The sequence below is a fragment of the Bombyx mandarina genome, chromosome 12, assembly GCF_030267445.1.
Source record: "Bombyx mandarina strain Sakado chromosome 12, ASM3026744v2".
NCBI lineage: Eukaryota > Metazoa > Arthropoda > Insecta > Lepidoptera > Bombycidae > Bombyx > Bombyx mandarina.
Window position 1 is genome coordinate 11,792,564 of NC_143219.1, and position 24,970 is coordinate 11,817,533.

The 24,970-nt window shown below is 36.5% G+C and overlaps 1 protein-coding gene across 1 annotated transcript in view; it reads left to right on the top strand.

The window, feature by feature from the left end:
• beat-IIIc (beaten path IIIc) overlaps window positions 1–24,970 on the top strand; it is a 130,426-nt gene that overhangs the window by 12,187 nt on the left and 93,269 nt on the right. The window contains exon 2 of the mRNA XM_028178498.2: window positions 22,197–22,342. Coding sequence (XP_028034299.1) covers window positions 22,282–22,342 — 61 coding nt within the window. The 5' untranslated portion in view covers window positions 22,197–22,281. The remainder of the gene's footprint in view (window positions 1–22,196; window positions 22,343–24,970) is intronic.

Genomic DNA, 24,970 nt, shown 5'->3' on the forward strand with positions numbered 1-24,970 from the left:
GCGTCTACAAATAGAGGAATAGAGGTTCTCTTGCTGCGTGAATAATTGGCCTTTTCGTGGCTGTTTTTGACAATTCAATAAAATTCCTCTTTAAATTATCTGCTCTAACGTTGTCCAAAGTTGTTTTTAGAAGCCTTTTAAATTTGGTCAATATAATCTTTGTGATTATCACGAATTAACATCAAAACAGTTTTTATGATCATTATAGAAAATATGGCAAGGGGGTGTTGGCGACCCGTAAAAACCTCGTTTCTTGAACCAATAAAATGATAAAATGTTGTTATGTAAATTTAATTTGTCTGGTGTCTCAGATAACTGCCAAGTTTATATTCTCTTAACCGAATGGTTATTATCGTTAGACCGAGACACTCTAATAACTTTCGACTTATTGGTACCTAACAGAACTGTGAACGACCCATATGAATATTTAGTCAAACAATCTGAATATTTGGATTTAATTTTAATTTTGCATCAATTTATCGTAAACGCTTCCTTGATAATTTCAAATAAACAAACAATTTATCGGTCAACTAAGGTAATGTGCATCTTAATAGTTATTAATACGCTTTTATTATAACTAGAGGTCCCGTAGTAGTCGAAATTTGACTATAATTAATTGGAATTGTAAGTTTGTACACTATTATGATTGTATTTTATACTTCTATAATCACAAATTTCGCCAAGACTACACTATAAAAAATATCAACAAAGACAAATAATATTTAATCTATTCTCAATTTGACAACAGACGTCAAGAACAAAAGCTTGACATTAAATAGTATGCATGCGTGTGTGCTTCAAATACATGGTACGTAGTGTATGTAATGTTTTCTTTATCGATTTAATGTATCTTTTATGCATTATTTTAAAATAAATATTAGCGTTGTGCACTTCTTCTCTATATTCTCTATAAGTGTGGAAAATTTCATACTCCTAGGTCCGCGCAATTTTCGTAAAAAGGGATACAAAGTTTTTGCTTCACGTATTAATATATAGATAGCTTCTGACGTATGTTGTTAGTATGTAACGGAATCTTTGAACATGATTTTGACCCTCTTCAAAACGTCGGATTAACTCGAAATTTGGTATACTTATTAAGGACCGATGAGAATTTAATAATTAAAAAAAAAATATTGAAAAAATTGAAATTCAACTAAAAAATGAAAAATAAATAATAGTTTAAAAAAAGTAAAAAAATACGCTTTTGTAGAAAATCCAACTAAAAAATATAATAGAAAATATATTTTAATAAATTTCAATTAAAAATAGTGTAAGAAAACTTTATTTTCTATTCTTTAGTTGGATTTTCTATAAAAGTGTATTTTTTTTAGTTTTTTTTAAACTATTATTTATTTTCCATCAAAGATTAGCTGTCCTGAAATCGTTCGCATCGAATGTTGAGTTATTAAGCAGGTAAAGTTTACAGTGGCACGAGTCGAAGCGTTAAACAGGCTAGTGCTGTCGCAAATTATTCTAAAATTAGACGACGTTTATCGATATCGGGGCTTGCAAACTGCTGTGACATCCGGAACGATCAAAGTGATCGGGAATGGGCGTCGGCACAGCTCATTTTATCGCACGCCCCTCGGTATTGTGACCTGCGTCATACTGAATAATTGACTCCGGCCTGCAATCGAGGCCGAAAATAAAGTGCATTGCGCGCGTGAATTTCGTTACGCGCAATGCACAAACAATCTTAATGTACTTTTGCGAAAATAAATACATACGCTTCGATGTCATCATCAAAGTCGTTGGTTGGGCTTGCGTTATTTCAAACGTAATGCGAAATGTCGAGACGTAACGAAAAGCTCTGAAAACACTTAGTGTTATGGACGCTTAATTCTTAAAAATAACTATAGCATTTTTGACGTTGAATCATTTTCTTTTATTAGGAATTTCTTGAATTCGTCTGAATAATATAGTGATATATCAAATATATCCATTACTATTTATTTATTATTACCAGACGATGATCGAGCTTTGCTCGGTTTTTTTTTGATAAATTGTATTTTTTAGAAATTATATTTAAATACGAATTACATATTGATAAAATGATGAAATATTCCAAGATCGTTTAGGCATTTTTAAGTGGCTTCGTGAACAACAGAACAACGCCATCTGCTGAAATAGCTTTAGTGTTATTGTGTCTTTAAAACAATTATGAAAACAAGTATTATTATTCGCCAATAGATGTCGGGAATTATCGATAAAGTTGATTATTGAAAACACGAAAAAAACATTTTCTGAAAATAAATCATAGCTAGATCGATTTATCGCCTCCGAAATCCTATGTATACTAAATTTTATGAAAATCGTTGGAGCCGTTTCCGAGATTCAGATTATATATATATATATACAAGAATTGCTCGTTTAAAGGTATGAGATATGCATTTATTACGGTAAAATGGAAATATTAAATCACTTTAGCTAATCCAAGACTTTTTGACATCATTCATATAATATTATTATATCAAAAGCAAACGTTCAAACGAGAAACGACAATAATAATGTTCCCGTATTTCCTACTTGAACTTCCCTGCTATTATTCGAATACCACTAAAACCCCGTTCTGACATTGACGGTTATTTATAATCGTCGACCTAATCAATTACAAAGGTCGTGTCGTCAAGTTTTCCATATGTTCCGACGGTCATCGTTACCAGCCGGCCGTCTGGCTCACAGTCCGCCGCCACTCGCCACATGCCGGCGAACCATTAAATTCAACGCCCCTACAAAAAATAATTACTTCACCATACCCGTTTCCACGCTCGTAGCCCCCGTTAAAGCTCCTCCAAAGTACAAGGCCTGTAATTGAACTTAAATTAATGGTGAACAATCAGAAAGAATTATGTTATTATAACTGTAAGATAAATGTATCTAGTGGTCTAGCAAGCCACAACGAATTAATGCCATTTATTATAATATGCTAGATGGAAATTAGGAGCAGAGCTATCGGAAATACACCATTAAATTAAAATTATTCACTTCCATATTGCATTATTTGCTAAACAAATGAAGGAGTACATTTTCTGTATGCATTTTTAATAACTGATATGCTGCACTGCTCTTTAAGTTTTACTGAATGGAGACCCTCACGACACATCTGTGAGGAGTAAAACGATTGATGACAAAGAGTCCAAACAGCAATCAATTAATCAATGAATCAATCAAACATTTTTATTCAGCATAAATGAAAGTACATACTTGTTGTACGTCAAAAAGAACTACCGCTAATTCACAAAAACTAGCCTTCGTCCTGAGAGAAACTGGCATGAAACTCAGCGGGCATATCTTTTTTTTTTTAATATTAGATAATAAAAAAATTCTAAATTTTTTTCCAAATATTCATTTTTACATTCAATATATCATTACTAGCGACCCGCCCTCGCTTCGCTTCGGAAACTGTAATCTATTGGATGGTGGTAATGGATATTATTATACATACAAATCTTTCTCTTCAATCACTCTATCTATTAAAAAAAACCGCATCAAAATCCGTTGCGTAGTTTTAAAGATTTAAGCATACATAGGGACAGACAGATATAAGGACAGAGAAAGCGACCTTGTTTTATACTATGTAGTGATGAACATTAACATTAATTCATTTTTTATTGACTTTACGTTCTGCATTCAGACATACTTTTTAAAAAAAAAGCGTTTTAAAAAAAATGCAGAAAATTTGAATCATTAATAATAGTAACGAATTCCGTGTTAATTGAAAATATGGCAGTAAAAAAGTAGATAACATTATGAATATAGAACCCACGGAAGCTCATTAAAGCTTAGAATCAGGGTAAGAATCCGTTAAATATGTGTTTATAATGTGTAGTAACCCTGTCTTCTGTAGCTGTTAATATTTTTAGCTAAACTTACAACTCCTTGAACGTGTTTATAATTAAATTAAATATATACGGTATGCGTACTGGTAATAAAAATACAATAACATATTATCAAATTGAAAACAGTTTTTTCGACTACGGATACGATGCCAATTTTCGTGAACTGCCAATTTTAATTCAATTAATTGTTTTAAGCAGACAGAAAATTATTTTTTAAGACTTATTTTGGTAATGAATACTTTCACGTCAATTCATTTCTCTTTCCTACTACCTATATTTATATATATTTAAAAGAAACGTTTGAAGTGTCTGTTCTTTTCTATAAATATGAATATTAGGTACATAACTTATGCTGTTTTTTATGTTTGAAATACATTACAGTTTTCGTACATAGTTTCGGCACATATTAAAAACTTTAAAAAAATGCTAACAGTTTTTAGCTAGTAATTTAATTTTTAGCAGTAAACGCTAAAACAGCCCACTGACTTTCTCGCCGGATCTTCTCAGTGGGTCGCGTTTCCGATTCGGTGGTAGATTCTGCGAAGCACTGCTCTTGCTAGGGTCAGTGTTAGCATCACTCTGGTTTGAGCCCCGTGAGCTCACCTACTAGTTAAGGTTACGCTGAAATAGTCTCTCAAGGCTATCAGCTTAGGTAAAACATAAAAAAAAAAACAAAAAAGCTAAAACGCTGACGTTTAACAGTATTTATATTATTTGAATTGTCGGGAATTCGTTGCTGAATAGTACAAACGCTTTTTATCTATTTACAACTTAATAAATTTTTACAAAATCTTGTTGTATGTGTGAGTGTTTTTTTGTGTTATTTTCATTAAATTTTCAAGCAAACGTTTTAGATAAATAAATAAGTCAGACCCGTGTTTCACTCGAAGCTGGAATGTTCAGTACGAAATCACATTCTTTTAGAGTCGACCCCAAAACTTTAATAGGGGAAATGTTATCCTTCGCCGAAGTTACTTAAGTATTTGGTCAAAATTAGATGGTCCAACGGAACTACACAAATACGCAATGTTGATAGTAATTGAATTGGAACGGACATCTAAAGGCTGGTTATTTAATTAAAATTACTTTAAAGTTCACCCGCTTATTATTTTCATTTTGAAATTTTGAATGCTTGGAATAATTTAGAGTTCGTGTAGTCACGAACGAATCAGGAACGATTGATGTTTTTTTACATTTCTCGTTTAAGATTCGCGCAAACCAAAGAAAATATTTCCTTAAATCTCGTTTAGCAAACGCTCAAAGTTCTAAGGTCTCAGTATAGTTACAACGGCTACCCCACCCTTCGAACCGAAACGCATTACTGCTTCACGGCGGAAATAGGCGGGGTGGTGGTACCTACCCGTGCGGACTCACAAGAGGTCCTACCACCAGTGATTACGCAAATTATAATTTTGCGGGTTTGATTTTTATTACACGATGTTATTCCTTCACCGTGGAAGTCAATCTCAAGGTGGGTGGCGCATTTACGTCGTAGATGCCTATGGGCTCCAGTATCCACTTAACACCAGGTGGGCTGTGAGCTGGTCTACCCATCTAAGCAATAAAATAAAAAAATTACAATTTATTTTACGGACGTTTCCCTATTGTGCACATTACTGGAAATTTCTAGAGTATGACAGATATGCCTTTAAGTTCGGAGGCTCCCAAAACAATAATTTCTATGTCCAAGTACTCATCAGAGAAACTCAACAAAAATCAAGACAGCTGAAGTCACTACGTTCTTTTAATTAATTCGTAGCAACAGCACCGTCCGCTTAATTACCATCTTCCTCCCGAATTCGTTTTGAGGGCGCTGCTAATAGTGATAAGTAAAAATAAAGCTCTTTTATAAAGCTCTTTTACTGGTGGTAGGGCCTCTTCTGAGTCCGCGCGGGTAGGTACCACCACCCTGCCTATTTCTGCCGTTAAATAGTAATGCGTTTCGGTTTGAAGGGTAGGGCAGCCGTTGTAACTATACTGAGACCTTAGAACTTATATCTCAAGATGGGTGGCGCATTTACGACGTAGATGTCTATGGGCTCCAGTAACCACTTAACACCAAGTGTCCACACGGGTAGGTGCCACCATTGTTCCTATTTCTGCCGCGAACTACTCAGCTGTTTCTGTATGAAGAGCAGGACAGCGATATTACAATAGTATTGAGACATCCGTCTCAGATTTCAAAGTGGGTGGTAGCTGATACTTTGTGTTATGTATGGATTCGTTCGTAATTATTTAACACCAGATACACCCACCCATTCGTCTATCTGTCTACAGTAATAAAAATTCATAATGTCCTTATTATAATAAGATACGAAATATTCTAAGGTAATTAAACAAATTGAGAATGCATTTAAGAACTACCATTGCATAAGGTGCTTCTCCCTGTTTCCATCTTTGAACGTCCTGAATATAATTCAAGGTAAGTTGGTAATATCTCGTGCCCGTGTCAGAGAGCATGAAGAAGATTAGTTTGGAAGACTAAACTCTTTGAAAATTGGAAGAGCGGTGGAAGAGAGAATTATGAGCATCCAATCGCCTGTATCAACACATATCTCCAGTTCTAGTCACAAGTTATTTTATATTAGTTAATTGCTATATTTGGAAGAGGTTCGTATTAAGCAGTGATACTATCACTGAGATAAAAAATAAAGTCAAAAAGGAATCTAAGAAAAATACTAAATATAATAAAAAATCTGTAATGTTGTTTTTGTTATTAGACGGTTTCCTAATCGTTCATTTCAAATAATTCGGATTGTTCATAAACTTAAAAGAGTTTGCAGCGGTGGGTGTTACTATTCTCACTTTAGATCCGCCGACGCATGCGGTAGGGCGCGAAGTGTTGCCATTTTTTTTTCCAACATCCTTCATTCTTTTAAATATTAAATTCCATTAATTACTTATTTTCCTTAAGCATTTATTAAATAAATATGTTATTTTATTATATTATTTATAAATATGTTATTATATTAAGCCAAATGTTCTGATGCAAGATTAATAGTATAAGTATCCGCTTACTTCATAATTTACATAAATCAAAGATCTAAATGGGAATAATATTGTTTTAAATAGCCTAATATTTTTCGGAACAGATAACAGAAAGAGGATTTAATCCAACGCTCCGGTTTTACTCTGAAAAAAAAAAGAAAATTCAACAATACAATACTACCTCATATATGCGATTTAATGGATTCTGCGAAACACATCCATTAACACTTAACTGAAAAAGTTTTTTTTGCTTTTCGTTAGAACGAAACATTATACACGTAAATTTGCGCATACAAAAGGTTTTCAGCTTCCAAAAGTAAAATCAATTTCAAATCAACAAAGAAACTTATGATTTTACCGTAATGTTTATTGATTTATGGGCAATAAGTCAATCGTTTAGGTAAACGAACTGAAAATCAAAGTGAAGTGGAGTCACGTAAAAAGTATCGGATGTCGCTTACAAAGAATAGTTTTGTGCTTGCAACACCGGACGAGGCAAGTTCACAACTGGCGTCGCGCCGTTGTCACGACCGGGCTGCGGTCGCCCTAACCCGGCTGTTTGCCTTGAATTCGTAACTCAGGGGAACGAACGAAAATAACATAACGAGTCGAGCTTGTAATAACATTTGTCCTAATATATTACTATTGTGACGGCCCGAACCGTGCCGGATTTATTTTGTACCGTGTGAAACGTCACGTTATTATTTATTAAAATTAATGCGCCCTGTCTACGCGCAAATTATTTTTCATTAGATTCGGCGAGCACGAGAATTCACGAGCGCGTTTAAGATGTTAATATTGCTTATAAGCAAATCTTTTGTGGCGGCTTTTTCTTCATATACGTCTCTTTGACGTGCCGTACCGTGCGTTAGGCAGGATTTCGCGCAGGGAGATCAGTTAGTACGAAAATATCATGAGCCGTCTACGAGTCACGCAAAAAACATGTTATTCCTTTTGCGAATCAAATGGTTAAGGGACGTGAAAAACATATTCTTGGAAACATGTACGTATTTATCAGACACAACAGATCTGATATTATCTGATAATATTCACGAAGTTTTGAGACAAAATGTGGTGTCTAGATGGACATACATTTGACATACAGTATACACGTTAACTGTATACTGAAGTTAACGAACTGTATACGCTAATACCGTAACCGGGAGCAATAAAAAAGTAAATGAGCAATGATAAAAGTAGCAATTATAATTATCTTTCTTAACTGCTTATAACAGCTTAACTACTAATGTTACTTCATCGACGAACGCTAACTCGAACGAACAGGTACGCTCTCAAACTTTACGTAAAAACCTGTTTTCTTTATTTCTGTACGAGAGTTCTGAACTGTATTTGTTATTGAAACAAACGGTTGTAAGAGCCAATGCAAGTTGGCCTCTGAAATAAAGTTTTTTGTAAGTTAAACAGAAGAGGATTTTCGGTTCGCTTGTTTGACTATTTCAGAACTACGAGTTTTTTGTGCGACTGTCTACCTATCGCATATTATGGTACAATTCAGTCATTATTGCTTTATTGTTATTATTTATTTTATTCGAAAAAGTGAGTATGCTACGTAACTAGACGACTGCCGGTCCGGGTCCCGAGGGGGAGGGTGATGGGAGAGGTGTGCTCCGCACTAAACACTTTATTTTCCCCCTTTTGCCTTTTCATGAGTTCTGACTCATGCGAGGTTCGGACGTGGGTTGTTGAGCGACAGGAGGTTTTAGTCAGTACGACTCCGACATGCCCCGCCCTCCATCCTCAGCGGAGGGCGGAAGTCCGGCGATTTCGTCCTGACCAAAAAAAAACCTTGCGTTTGTTTTTGTCCAAATGTTTGTTCTAAGATCAGCCCTCAGGTTTGGCAGATGGCTTCAACAGTATTTCGTTATCGCGATCGTTCCTCGGCAATGTGCTTTACCTCAGGTCATGTTAGCTCGGTCGCTTTCATCTCTTCTACTAGAGTGCTACCAGATCTGCTTCCAAGCAGATCTGGTATGCCCTGGGGAATCCACTCCAGGGCCGGCATCGGGACGTATGTGGGCTCTCTCCCGAGAGTATGGTCTATCCATGTCCATTTGCGGCGCACGATCTGCTTGTCAATTGGCAGTTCCTGACACATCTCCCACAGGTGTTACTTGGATGTCTTCATTAGGCCAGAAAATGCCGAGTATTTGGCGCAAGCAGCCGCTAATGACAACCTGAATTGGCTGTGTGATCTTTTTGTCGATCTTTTCATGTTTCGCACCGGCAACCATTTTGAAAATTATCTGTATTCTGATAATCCTAAAATGAAGATAAAGAACCGTGCTTACGTGTCTTAAATTAGATGTAACTACTCACTTTAGTAAACAGATTTATCGGAGACTCTTAATATTAGTATCTGAATTTGATACGAAACTAACATTATTTGGTGACGGAAACTTGCACGCAGGAAAAATAAATTTAAATAATAAAATTTGTTAGAAAAACATTAAATGGATTTGTTTATCACATTTTTTTTAAACCGCTTAATATAACCGTTATATAAACGCGCTGTATCAGCAAACATTCAAATCAAAGCGATATTTATTTATTGCTGAGATGGGTGAACGAGCTCATGGCCTATCTGGTGTTAAGGCGTTAACAGAGTCCATAGGCATCGACAACGTAAATGCCACCTTTTCATCCTTAATCCTTAATGTTTATCCTTATTATCTTGATCAGGATATTATCACTTGCTCACGATATTTGCTCACATTAGATAGGTACAGGTTAAATAAATAATAGCGTGCTAAAAAGACATTTTCATGCCGGAATTACCACCGATCAATAGGAATGTTCGACATTTTCAAATGCAATTGAAACAGATGTTTTTATCGATCAGTCAATTTTTAAATAAACCGAAAATATTACATTACGAATAATACAAACAATTGCATATAAATAAAATGAGCAAGGTGATACATTAATTATTATTATGTGCTATTCTTTGTCGTCGTAACTTGTTTCTTACTGTTTTCCTGGCTTAAGGAACATGTTTCTACCACTGAAGACTATGCGTTATTTTTTGTCGTTTAAACCAGTCAAAAACATCTAAATACGGCCCAGGTAAGTACGATAAAATCGCCATCCGATTCCACAAGACAGAAACAGCGATGTCTAGAAACGATTAGAACAAATTGCGATATTTTTGGGGTTCCAGTAACAACCACTTAGCATCAGGTCGGTCGTAAGTTTGCTCTGCATCTAGGCTTAGATTATAGGCTGGTACCTTAAATATTTATACATAGTCTTTTATTTTCGCAATAGTTTTTTTATCGAGATAACTATTTTCGAAGAGGACTATGTCAAATTAAAATAATAATACGTGACTACAGAATATTTAAAGTTAACGACTTAGCATATATTTTTTTCTATTGTCTTCAAAGGCACACATTCGTATGACCTACCGTCAGTAGTAATACTCGCTATGGAAGACAGTAATGCCAAGAACATAGTCAAGCACTAAGAGTTTAGTTGTCGTGGCCTAAAGGATAAGACGTCCGGTGCATTCGTATCGAGCGATGCACCGGTGTTCGAATCTCGCTGGCGGGTATCAATTTTTCTTATGAAATACGTACTCAACAAATGTTCACGATTGACTTCCACGGTGAAGGAATAACATCGTGCAATAAAAATCAAACCCGCAAAATTATAATTTGCGTAATTACTGGTGGTAGGACCTCTTGTGAGTCCGCACGGGTAGGTACCACCGCCCCGCCTATTTCTGCCGTGAAGCAGTAATGCGTTTCGGTTTGAAGGGTGGGGCAGCCGTTGTGACTATACTGAGACCTTAGAACTATATCTCAAGGTGTGTGGCGCATTTACGTTGTAGATGTCTATGGGCTCCAGTAACCACTTAACACCAGGTGGGCTATGAGCTCGTCCACACATTTAAGCAATAAAAAAAAAAAATCTATTGAAGAAGCACATGACATAGCAGTCAGAGGTACCGTGGAGGAAACTCATACTAGAACCGAATGGTATGCGACAAAAATAATTTCTAGAAACGCATTATATGTGGTTGAAGTCCCGGCCTTAAGACGCTAGAGGTTAATTTTGCTGGAAGCCGGTGGACGAAATTATATCTCTGGCCCAGAGGTTCCAAACGAGTAGTCAGATTGTCTTTCGATCGAGAATATTTAAATTCCAATACGAAATAGACTGCAATATAATCAACACAAGCAATACAAGCAGTTATATAGGTATATGCAGTTACTAATATGGGTTCGATTCTCATCGGGCAAATGTTCTCGTGATGAACATGTTTGTTTGCTCTGTGTATGGATGTTTATTATCTATATACATAATATATGTATATATTTAAACGGATCTAAGTGCGTATATTAATCTCTGGTACCCATAAAACAAGGAATCCTAAATTGGGGCCGTGCGTGATATATTTCCAGTTATTATTATAGTTATTATTATTATTGAAACAGTATACGAAGTCCTGATTAAAATATGGATTTAATATAAAGTTAATGATACAAAGCAATAAAACAGCTGGCTAACTTAAGAATTTACTTAGTGCACTTCACATGTATACCCACAGCATAGGAGGTGCATCAAAATTTATACTACCCTTAATTTGTTCCATTTCTAACTCGAGTTTTAATTTTGCAAGCTTAATATTTTTTTTACGATCATGATCACGCTAATGTTTGTACCGTGTGTACATAAAACTGTTTCAAATTGTGCGGTTATACCGGCCTCTGTGTATTTTTTAATAGTTTTTGGCGCGCACCGGTAGCTTTCATTGCCTTTCCGTGGACAAGCGTAGTAATATGAAATTCCGACGAAACATTGCTCTAATAATATACCGTTTGTGCGCTATTTTATTGTAATTAAAGCTTGGGCGTTATTTTGTTGAGTATTACCATTTATTAATTGCACAGAGTGGATGAGTTCATTGCTGGTGTTACTTGGTTATCAGAGCCTATAGATATAACAACGTCTTGCTTACTGGTGGTAGGACGTCTTATGAGTTTTATTTCTGCTGTGAAGCAGATCGGTTTGAGGAGTGGGGCAGCCGTTGTACTGTAAAAACTGAGATTTTGGAACTCTTGTCTCGAGGTGGGTGGTGGAATTTACATTGTAGATGTCTGGTCTGGTTACGTTTAAGCACCAGGTGGGCCGTTTCTTTTTTTTTTCCACCTAAACTGATGGTCTAGAGAGACCATATTAGCGTAAGCTTAACTAGTAAATGAGCTCACGGGGCTCAAACCTGACGATGTTGCTAACACGAACCCTAGCAAGAGCCGTGCTTCGCAGAATCTACCACCGGATCGGAAACGCGAACCACTGAGAAGATCCGGCGAGAAACTCAGTGGGCTGCGTCTATGGGTTAATTTACTCGCCAAACCCTTTGTCGCAAGCGACGGGTTCGACGAGAACGATGACCGGTGCTTGGGATACCTAAAAGCACCGTTAGTGGATCGCGAGGATCCGAAATGACGTGTGGTGGGCCGTGGTCCAGCAATCTAGGCAATAAATAAAGAAAAGAAAAGATATTGCAGCCGCCATAAGGACACAGTCTCAACTTAAATGGATAAAAGCAGTCCCACCCTTCAAACAGGAACGCATGACTGCTCCGCAGCAGAAATAGACTTAATATTGGCAGCTACCCTTGCGAGTAACAAAACGCGTACCATCAATAAACCTGAGCTTAGTGCCGCCTAATTCCTTTGAAGAAAAATATGGCGTAATTATGTAAGCTTTGAACAACCATACTTCTTTTTTTATTAAAAAATTATTTTGGTAAATAGTTACTTAAAAGTTTTTTATTAAATAGTTCTTTTTTTATTAAAAAATACTCGTGAGGCATTCAACCTTATTAATAAAATTTAAATAGCTATTTCCTAATATTTAGTTTATCGCGAACTTCTTTTTCTAAATTAGAATATAATTATTCAAACTGTATCACAATAATAATTTTAAAATTAACATGTTTGTATATTACGATAAAATAAATTTAATGTAGGTACCTAGCGAGAAGGATTATTCGTCTCCATAAAGAGTAGCAATACAGATGTTAAAATACGTGTGCTTAGAGACCGTGTACATTCGTTTATTTTTTCGGTAGCGAAGCGAGAATCTTCATAAACATCGACATCAAAGGGCACGTTCACGATCGCACCACACAAATTGGACCAATGTGTTTACGTCTCGCTCCCAATGTTGCTACATTATTACCTGGCAAAGTTACGAACCAAATTAAAATAAATTCAATATTCTACTTTGTATCTTATTAGTAACAGTTGAAGAATCACATAAAAACCTAATAGAATTTGAAACAAAACACTTAAAAGTTACGAAATTTCCAAATAAATGATTACGTTACACTTCTGTGGTTTCTATAATAGTATCTAAATTAAAATGGCTTTGAGTTATTACAGAATTCTCTGAGATTTTTAACCAGATTACCCCATTGTAAAGTGCTTAATGAAGATGAATTGAATTTGTTGGAGTTACCTTCAAATTTAATATCAAAACCAAAGTTTTGTAAATTCATAATTTACTAGCACCTCACTGGAAACCTTCTTCTATTCTTGGCATTTTAGTAACGGGTTTGTTACTTGAAAATTTTCTGATTAAAAGCCGTCGTTGTAGAAAAGAAAAAAAAAATAGTTGTTGCAAAAGAATTACGGCAAACTATTTTATAAGAAACATTAATCTTGATTAATCTTGATTATTCATGTAATACCTAGATGATAATTTAACGTTAACTCTTTGTGATCATACAATTTCTCAAATAAGCTTGTTTTTTGGTAAGGCCTGAGGTAAGCTTGGTTTTCATTGTATTCACGTGTTTAGTATACCGTAAACAATTTGAAATACATTATAATTCGTAAACTTTACGCCATTAAATAGGTTATCTAGAAATTTAAAACCAGAATGCTGTTAGCTTCCGCACCACCGGGTAAATCTCCTGTCACCATTGTTCTGCATTTAGTGCAGTGTCTACTTATATGGCGTATTGTTCATTGTCCCTGGATTTTCTCAGTCCTAGATATGGCGCAATTACATTTGACAGTCGAGGCGTTTGGCCCATACGAAAGCCGAATTTGGTCTATGACTAAGTAAGCGAATAAGTGATTTGTTACTTTGGCATCCTTTTCGGAGTTGGTCCGTTGCCGCGCCCCTTTGATTTATGCGATCAAAGACATGCGATTGTTCCTTGTATTTGCATTAATGTTACCGAATTCGGTCGTTTGCTGAATAATTTAATGTTAACATGCTTCATTGTGTTTTTTGGGACTCAAGTCGCTATTGAATTGTCATCTCAGTTAGAAACTTGGCTCTACTGAGTTTTGGTCAAGTCTATTGTTAAGGCTGTATTCCCAAATTCGAATCTGAATCAAATTTAGCTCTTTTTTCACTACCTATTCTGGTGACCTCGAGGGGGTCATGCTAGATTGACCAGGCGAGTTGGTGAACTCACGGGGCTTTAACCTGAGGACGTTTCTAATACTAGCCCTAGCAAGAGCAGTACTTCGCAGACAAACTTAGCGACGCTTCACTCGTATTATAAGAAGGTTTGAGGCTGTGTCCTAAATAATTTTAATTATTATTTTTCACAATGCGCTTACGTTATTTATGAATGACCAGAACCATAAAAATAATACAGTGGTCGTTGCCGTGGAACGTTTTTTAGAGCCACGAAAAATTTTACGATTGTTCGTCGTAATTTAGTTGAAATCGAGTCATAACAATATAATGCGGCTCAGTCGGAAGTCGACACATGACGGATGCCATGTTTACTCAGCCTGACCGCAACGCGTGCTGCGCTCTGCAGCTACCACCATTTTATATATTGTATCATAGTGATGAGCACTGACGTAGATTTATAAGCATTTAAAAATAAAACATTTTTTTTTCTTTTTCGTTTTAACAAAGTAATGGCTGCGGGCATTCGACTGTTGTATTTGGTACGGCATCCTTTCGAAACAAACATTCACTATAAATCCATTGTGCCATACGGACAGATGATTTATATTAATAATATTAACATAATGCAATTTAAGTTGCCAACCTTGATTCGTGAACATGAATATTTTTTTTTATTGCCTTTGTAGGCAGACGATCATACGGCCCACCTGATGATAAGTGGTCACCGTTGCTCATGGACGTCAGAAATGCCAGGGGCAGAGGCAAGCCGCTGCCTACCATAAAGTACTCTCCGCAAGCCTCGTTTGAAGAAGGACATGTCATAGCGCTCGGAAAACACCGTGGAGGGGAGTTCATTCCATAAACATATCTAATTTAAGATAACAATTCAGCGGTGTACTAATTTATTGAATTTCTATACTTCAGAGACACAACCCTGCATTTAGGTAATAGAATATCATTAAAGGGAACATATTAAACAAATTAACATTTCCCAGCACTAGTAAGAATATTTTTAAGACCACCCGAATTCAAAGTAAGCGTTGTGGACTAATAATTTACATTCAGTGGTCTTCGTTCGCGTTGAAATGTTTATATATAGCTTTACAAAGAATAATTACATCTGGTATATTTCCTAACTGTTATCACACAGTCCAATAAATTGCAAGTTGAACAAGCTGAACGCCTAATAAAATATGCCTTGTTACTAAAATATCCAGATATATTTTTTTTGTGAATCGAAAATTTGCGTATTTCTAAATTTGCACTGAAATAAATCGAATAGTTGTTTTTGTTTCTGTTTGAAATCGACGAGTTTTTATTTTTACGTTCATGTATTTTGGAAGAGGTGATTTATTAAAATAAAATATACAAAGGCTTATAATGATTATGTTGCTCCTTGTGCGTGAAATAGTTTACTCGATGTTGAAGTAGGAATGGTGAGACACTTACTGCGCTAAAAGTAGTAGTAGTAAGTAGAGTTCGAGGCTCAGCTTGTGTTCAATTATTATCCAAGATCATAGACTCCACAATGTGAATGTCCACTTACATTACCCCACCTTATTACATGAGCTCGAAGTCTCAATTTTGTATATCGTATTTTTTATGGGTGACTATCTATATTCTATATATTAATAACGAGAAGCAATAACTTTGTACCTCTTTTTACGAAAATTGCACGGAAGGAGTATGAAATTTCCCACATTTATAGAGAATATAGAGAAGGAGTGCAGAATTCTAATATTTTTTTAAATTATGCATTAATAATACATATTTAATTTAAAAAAAAACAATAAACACACTACCGTGTATTTGACACACACACTTATACTCTTTGTTTATTATCAAACTTTTGTTATTGCCAAAGACCTTGTTATTGCTTAAAGTCTATGGTCAAATTGAGAATAGGTTAATATAGTTTATCTGTAATATTATTTGTCTTGGCGAAATCTGTGAAGTAGTATATTAGTCTGACAATAGAACCATAATAATGTTCAAAGTTCTAATTTCAATTAATTATAGTCGAATTTCGACTACTGTGGGACCACTTGTTTATTCTGAACTATCTTTTCTTTTCTAAACCTTTAGACGAGTAGATTCATATAATAAAAACATTTTCTTTCCATGTATAAAGATCCCAATGTATAATAATAATTTTTGAAGCAATAGATAGACAGAAATGGCGAAATTACAACTATTATTAAATTATGATTCCACATTCTAGTTACCGTTATCGTCTGCTTCGCTACGGTATCTAAAAAAAAACAGAGATTTTGATTCAGAATTCAAAAACGTTTATTCTGTATAGGGTACAGAAACATCGATGTGGATGTCGTCAAATAATGATATATCATGTAAAGCCATGACAAAAGACACCTGATGTCCATACGTGACCGGCGATCCGATCCAGTACAGCTTCCGAAATCGAGCATTATTCATTTATACGTCCTAGACACTAGAAAATTCTTTTACATTTGACACTTGAGTAAAATATTTTGTGCTATATTTATATTCGATGTCGTCGTGGCCTAAAGGATAAGACGTCCAGTGCATTCGTATCGAGCGATGCACCGGTGTTCGAATCTCGCTGGCGGGTACCAATTATTTCTAATGAAATACGTACTCAACAAATGTTCACGATTGACTTCCACGGTGAAGGAATAACATCGTGCAGTAAAAATCAAACCCGCAAAATTATAATTTGCGTAATTACTGGTGGTATGACCTCTTATGAGTCCGCACGGGTAGGTACCACCGCCCCGCCTATTTCTGCCGTGAAGCAGTAATGCGTTTCGGTTTGAAGGGTGGGGCAGCCGTTGTGACTATACTGAGACCTTAGAACTATATCTCAAGGTGTGTGGTGCATTTACGTTGTAGATGTCTATGGGCTCCAGTAACCACTTAACACCAGGTGGGCTGTGAGCTCGTCCACACATCTAATAAAAAAATAATAATATCATAATGCACATTAACTGGAGACATTGAAGAGGTCGACGTTATGATAGCTATTTTACTACAATAGATCCACAAAGTATACAGATACTGACTCATAAATAGAATTCGGGCCAAAAATGAATGAGTTAGAATCCTTTTAAATCTAGTGATGCGTGTAGTCCGCAAACAACAAAGAGGGATACACAAAATGATGAATGAAATGAAACATTCATGACGTCACCGCCAATATGACGCGGGCGTGCGAGAGAAATAGGAGGATATTCTCACCACGCGTCCATTTTTTTTATATTGTGGTAGTATTCATCTCCGGCGAAAATCGACAAAAACCTGAATTACGTTAACGAATATTTCAAGTTCTTTACGTTTTGAATAAAAACACCCACACCAATGGAAGATTTTTGTCCTACCTTGTCCATTACGAGGTCGTATTACATACGAGTATATAAAAAAAAAGACGTGTGGCACTCGGGTACTGCCGCGGTAAAGCTATTGCAAAGTATTTTTTATCAACTTATGCAATTACAATTAGAAAATAATAATTTAAAACAATAATAAAAATAAGACCACGCTATATTTATAAACATTAACAAAAGCAAAACTGGTGGTAGGACCACTTGTGAGTACGCGCGGGTAGGTACCACCGCCTAGCCTATTTCTGCCGCGAAGCAGTAATGCGTTTCGGTCTGAAGGGTGGGGTAGCCGTTGTAACTATCTCAAGGTGGGTGGCGCATTTACGTTGTAGATGTCTATGGGCTCCAGTAACCACTTAACACCAGGTGGGCTGTGAGCTCGTCCAGCCATCTAAGCAATAAAAATAAAAAAATAAAAACATTAACTGTCCCCTTCACACTCATAAGCTAGACCGCGTGAGAGAGCGATGTGCAGACTTTTCATGATGCTCATGCAGTGCGACGTCAAGCCGCGCGTTTATTCCAAACACTACACCAGCGCAACGTGGGAATGTGTTGAACGCGAGCTACATAGTAGGTGTAGTGGGGGTGTCAGGTTAATTTCGTTACGAAATTTTTTGATTCAGTCGCCGCGCTCAAGGCCCGCGATAGAAGCTATGCAATAGCTTAAAAATTCCAATCGAGTTTTCACTGAATTTTTTTTTTATATTGTTAAGTACAAAATCGAATATTTGATTTATTGTCTGAAAAAGGCAGTGGCTTTTATTTTTCGATGATTTTTAATTTGCGAAAGGCTTGGAGGCTCATCTACACCAAAAAGATGATGAGTTTAAAAACAAAGAAACATCTTTCTTCTGGTATAATTTTATAATTTCTATTCAGAGTTTTCCTCACATTATTGCTATTTTAAGCAAACGAGCATATTATGTCCCATCGGATGATAACTAGTCACTGTTACTCACGGACATTAGCAATGCCAGAGTTATAGTCAAGTCGCCGCCGAAGGTATTGGCGTAGCAAATACATCCATTTCACCATTGCATAAAGACCTAAGCTTCAAACTTAGATTTATTGTGGTTAGTATTTAAACAAAATTTAATAAATAATTCAGTGATTTGTTCTACAAGAACAGGATTGAAAAGGTTTCAATTGTAAATACTTTTCCTGAGATAGTTTGGCTAGTTTAAAAATTCGATTCCAGTTCTCCGATGACAAAGGAGAGTCAAATTGAAATCAAAATTCCTTGAAAACACTGATGTGCTGTCAATGAGTACTGCATGCAGTATTATTGTAATGTTGAAGGTGTTGGTAATAATGTAGAAATGAGGTACACTGAGGTGAAATGAGGTACTGAGGTATTAAAAGAGTTACGCAAGATTGAAATATGCGGTAAAAGAAAGACTACTAGCTCGGTGAATCTAGAATAACACCTCGTGATTACTAAAATAGGTAGGAAAAAAAAGTAAATCATAAGTATTAAAATTGCTTTCGTATTCTCTTTGAAAGTCTCATAGTTCGTTCAATGTCTAGCAAGTTTTAAATGCAACGCCACGGCTTGGAAGTGCCCAAATCCCCTCTGATGAATACATCGCGTCTCGCGACCCGGGCGGCTTCTACCATCCGTCACTACTATCGCCCGTCTTGAGTCACGGTCGACATAAAAATTCTCCCCCCGACGTAACACTTGATTAATGTTCGAAAAAACCCCAATTAAGCACACACTCGAACATTTTATTTAACTTTAGGCGTATAGCAGCTGTAGAGAGCCGTGGATCGGCTTACATGCGATTTTATCCTGTTATCGAAATTCGAAAATCATGCTTTCTGTATTCTGGTCCACTGTGTGTTGCACACAAAGGGATTCCTCGCCATTCATTAAAAGTCCTACTAATTTCGGATTCATGGCGGTTTTTTGTTTTGCAATAATGACATCAAATGTTCGCATCTCTTCGAAAACGTGGAGAGTTTGTGTTGATGAAGATAAACTGTTTAGTTTCTACTTCGAGTAAATGTTGTTGTCGTGGGTAGTTCCTTAAGTGAATGTCTAATCGTAGAAGGAAGGAACTCGACGCATACATTTTGTACTAAGTCACGCAAATTTCCTGAAACTTGGTGTTTCGTATATCCTATTCTTACATTCGCGTTAGACAGAGATAGACAAGCTTGGTGTGCTTGTGTGAATGTAAATGTACGTGAGCTTTACTGAGATTTATAACTGTATGTTATTGTAGACAATTTTTATTGTAAAAATTAACTAACTGCTCTCCAATTGGTTGCTTTTGAATTAATAAATTTCAGTTATACTTAGGTCAAATATCGTTGGCTATAATTTTATTATGTAACTTAAGCAATCGATCATAAAGCTTAATGTTCATTGAAAGTGTCGAAGTCGGCGCCCTCTCACTCCGTGTGCAACGTACACCCCACACCATAGATAAAGCAGCCTCTGAAATTTGTTATGGAAATAGTTTGAACCTTGTGAAAGAACGTATGCTACCTTTCATCCCACTGTTGAGTACGGGTGTCGGACCACGCGATATGAATTGTATCCACGCATGCGAAACCACAGGCGGAAAATTACTCGACAATAAATTTAGAATGGTAACTTTGACGACAATTAATATTTTTGACTTTACGATTTCTTTGATGACGTATTATGATATGATTTCTTTGATGAAGTATTTTTACGTATTTATTTAAATTTTGAGATTATCTTTTCATCTTAATTCCTTTTAAAATTAAATTACTACGGCAGGAACAATTAAACTGAACTGAGATGCGGGTTAAGCGATTATTTTTTTTATTGTACATTATTTTATTTATCTTGATGGGCGGACACATTGCAGGTAAATGCATTTTGAAACTATGGAAAGCACAGGATTTTTTTTTTATTACTTAACATTAAATAGGCTAGTGCGGCGACCCTCAGATTATAGAAACCTTTGGCTTTGCCCCAGTCTAGCAAGAAATCAAAACCCTCCAAGCTCAGTTTTGAATAGTTTCAGTTTATATAGATAGTACTTTAAAAAAATATCTCGGGTTGAAATAGTTTAAGATCAAACTTTCGTTCGTAATTTAACAAAAAATCAAAAGTTTTGCATAAGAACACAACATCTCCTCCAGACAAATTTTGTTCTGAATTTTTACGTTGCGAAAAATTAACAATTCAATGCCTTGTTAAAATAATTAAAAAGATTAGGGCGGGCAAAATTAAGAAAGTTAATTCCGGACGCCTGGCTGTTTGGCCACCAGATCCCTTTGCACTTCTGAATTTCTTAACGCTTTAAACAAAACGTTTTTTGATATCAATATTTTTTTATGATTGCGTGATATACAGATATGCGTATCCGATTTTTTTGGAGTTTACTCCTTTAGAATCGATTTACATATATAGGCCCGGGGTATGAAAATTATGGGGACCAAAATCGTACTAGCATGTCACACGAAATGCGTTATGCGCATTTCGTGTGACATGCTAGTACATGCGCCGGCAGTCCGCCACAAAGCCTCGTACTGATCGCGCGTTTCTCTCATTATTGTATTTTCATATATTTGTTAGTCGTTTGTTTTGTGTCTCGTTAATTTGTTAATAATCTGTAGTGTATCGTGTTGTCGTAATATAGAACTATTTCTCGTATTGTTTCGTTTAATTTTTTATATCCAGTAAACTCCAGTCGTGCGTCGGAGCGGACACACACACTTTTTTTATTGTCCTTGTAGACAGACGAGCATACGGCCCACCTGATGGTGAGTGGTTACCGTCGCCCATGGACTACAGCAATGCCAGGGGCAGAGCCAAGCCGCTGCCTACCGCAGACACTACACGTTTGTTTTGATATTCACGACCGATATTTTATACTAGGCTTTGATAGAGTAGCCGTGAGCTCTGGAGAGAATATTAGCTTCTCGATTCAAAAAGCATCTCACTTTAAAAAAACTATCTTAGGTCAGCACTGCTTTGTGCGGAATATGTTCATCTCGAAACACTGCTCAATCAAAAATCGACTTTTTTTTCCTACCTATTCTATTAACCTTGAGGGGTTATACTAGATTCGCAGAACGAGTAGGTGAGCTCACAGGGCTCTTACCTGACGACGTTGCTAACACTAGCTCGAGCAAGAGCAGTGCTTTGCAGAATCTACCTCCGGATCGGAAATGCGACTCACTGAGAAGATCCGGCGAGAAATTCAGTGGGCTAAAAATCGACACCCCCCTTTCTATTGCTTCATTTAGGGCCAAAGTCAGTAACCGCAAAATTGAGTACCATGGCTCTTTTGTTTTTATTGACGTTTATTCTTAAATCTTTTGTTTTAATTTAACAGAATATAATATGAGTACGATCTGCATTCCACAAGTGATATTCTGAGACTGTTGAATTGTAATAAAAATCGTTGCATATATCAATAATGAGTTTAATATATTTTTATATATGTGTATGTATTTTAACTGGTGGTAGGACCTCTTATGAGTCCGCCGGGTAGGTACCACCACCCTGCTTATTTCTGACGTGAAGCAGTAATGCGTTTCGGTTTGAAGGATGGGGCAGCCGTTGTAACTATACTTGAGACTATAATTTGAGATTAATCTTTTCTTGTTGCAGATTGATTAGTAAAATGAGTGTGACGTGGTGGCGACAGCGATACCAGTTTAGAGAACAAGTGCATTGAGGCTGAACCTCAAGAAATATGGCATTGATGTACAAAGAGCTTCGGGTTCTGCTACTCGTTGTGATGCTTCTATCTAGAGGTATGTTTTAGTATCTATACTAACTAGAGGTCCCGCAGTAGTCGAAATTCGACGATAATTAATTGGAATTGTAAGTTTGAAGACACTATTCTGATTGTATTTTATACTTCTATAATCACAAATTTCGCCAAGACTACACGATAAAAAATATTAACAAACAATATTTAATCTATTCTCAATTTGACAACAGACGCCAAGAACAAAAGTTTGACAATAAATAGTATGCATGCGTGTGTGCGTCAAATACATGGTATGAAGTGTGTGTATGGTTTTCTTTATTGATTTAATGTATCTTTTATGCATTATTTAAAAAAAATATTAGCACTGTGCACTTCTTCTCTATATTCTCTATAAGTGTGGAAAATTTCATACTCCTCCGTCCGCGCAATTTTCGTAAAAAGGGATACAAAGTTTTTGCATCACGTATTAATATATAACTAGTCAGGTCATAAGTATTGTCACACAGTAAAAACTTTTCTTTTAGAATGCTGGCCACAAAAAAGTTTATTGAATTCGAATTTCGAATTGTTCATGAAAATAAAAATGTATACTTTTAGAATTTTACTCATTTTTAAATATGGAGTGGACGCTTAAAGAAGACCGTGTTGCAGTTATTGCGTTGCATCGTTGCGGTTACGCGCCAATTCAAATTTTTAACATACTGAAAATTTTGAATATAACCAAAAGATTCGTTTATCGTATCATCAAACGATACAATGAAGACTCTAGTGTAGATGACAGGTTAAGAAGTGGTCGCCCTCGGTCTGTTAGGACTCCAGCAGTGATAAAAGCTGTGAAGGCGCGAATTCAAAAAAATCCCACACGTAAGCAGAAACTGTTGGCCCTTCAGATGGGGTTAAGCAGAACCACGGTGAAAAGGGTGTTAAATGAAGACTTAGGGCTTCGGGCATATCGAAGAAAAACAGGACATCGTTTGAATGCTCGTCTAATGGATCTGAGACTGAAGAGAAGCCGCGCTTTGTTGAAGCGGTACGCGGGAAAAAAATATCGGGAAATTCTTTTTTCGGATGAAAAAATTTTTACCGTAGAAGAGAGCTACAACAAACAAAATGATAAGGTGTACGCACACAGTAGTGAAGAAGCGAGCAACCGTATTCCGCGTGTTCAACGAGGTCATTTTCCATCCTCGTTCATGGTATGGTTGGGAGTTTCTTATTGGGGCTTAACAGAGGTACATTTTTGTGAGAAAGGTGTAAAAACGAACGCAGTTGTGTATCAAAATACAGTCCTGACGAACCTTGTGGAACCTGTTTCTCATACCATGTTCAATAACAGGCACTGGGTATTCCAACAAGGTTCGGCGCCAGCTCATAGAGCGAAGAGCACACAAGACTGGCTGGCGGCGCGTGAAATCGACTTCATCCGGCACGAAGACTGGCCCTCCTCTAGTCCAGATTTGAATCCGTTAGATTACAAGATATGGCAACACTTGGAGGAAAAGGCGTGCTCAAAGCCTCATCCCAATTTGGAGTCACTCAAGACATCCTTGATTAAGGCAGCCGCCGATATTGACATGGACCTCGTCCGTGCTGCGACAGACGACTGGCCCCGCAGATTGAAGACCTGTCTTCAAAATCACGGAGGTCATTTTGAATAAACTTTAGTGTCATAAGAATCTATGTTTTGTTAAGTTCATTTTGTTATATGAATGGTTACATAATGAATAAACTTGTTTCAATTATTTTACATTAAACATGTGACAGAATTTATGACCTGACTAGGTAGATATATAAATCTACATTGGTGTTTACGGATGTTCCGTTATAACTGCTGAACCATGCATCCGATTGACTTGAAACTTGGTATCCATGTAGAAAATACATGTACTTAATGGATAGGCTAATATTTATGTGAGTGTTGGACTCCCTACACCAGTTGCGGGGGCGTTAATGATGAGAATCTTTGTGGGGGTGAGAAATAATAATGTTAATTTTAAATGACCAGCGAAGCGGACGGGTACAGCTAGTAAGTTTATATAACTAGAAATTCAATTGTATCAGAAAAACTATGGCCGCTGGGATAGGATAGGACGACTAAAGTATTCACCGGCGTATGGGTACCAGCATCCGCTGAGTAAATCAGCGTACTGGGATCGTCAACTGGCATTTACTGGGGGTAAGGCGTATAGTGGTGGATACCACCACCACGGCTATTTCTGTCGCGAAGCAGACATGCATTTCAGTTATACAATACAATTGCAATCGAAATTTCGACCTCATGTCTCAAGATAGATGGCGATATTCACGTGCGAATGTCTTACTTAATATTTAATACTAGTTTGGTCAGATCGTTTAGTAAATGGTAGGCGGCGGCTTGGCTCTGCCTATGGCATTGCTGAAGTCCATGGGCGGTGGTAACCACTCACCGTCAGGCGGGGCGTATGCTCGTCTGCCTACAAGGCCAATAACAAATAATAATAATAGTCGTAGTAACAGTTGTTTAAGCTATAAACAATTGTTTGAATTCGGAACGTCAAAGGTGTCAACGAGCGACGTCCGCTATGACGCCTTACCCCTTTCCATTTCCAGCCGTCAAGGGCGATACATCTGTTTCTTATTTCTTATAGTCATTAATTTAAAATTCTTTATTTTGTCACTTATAGATAAA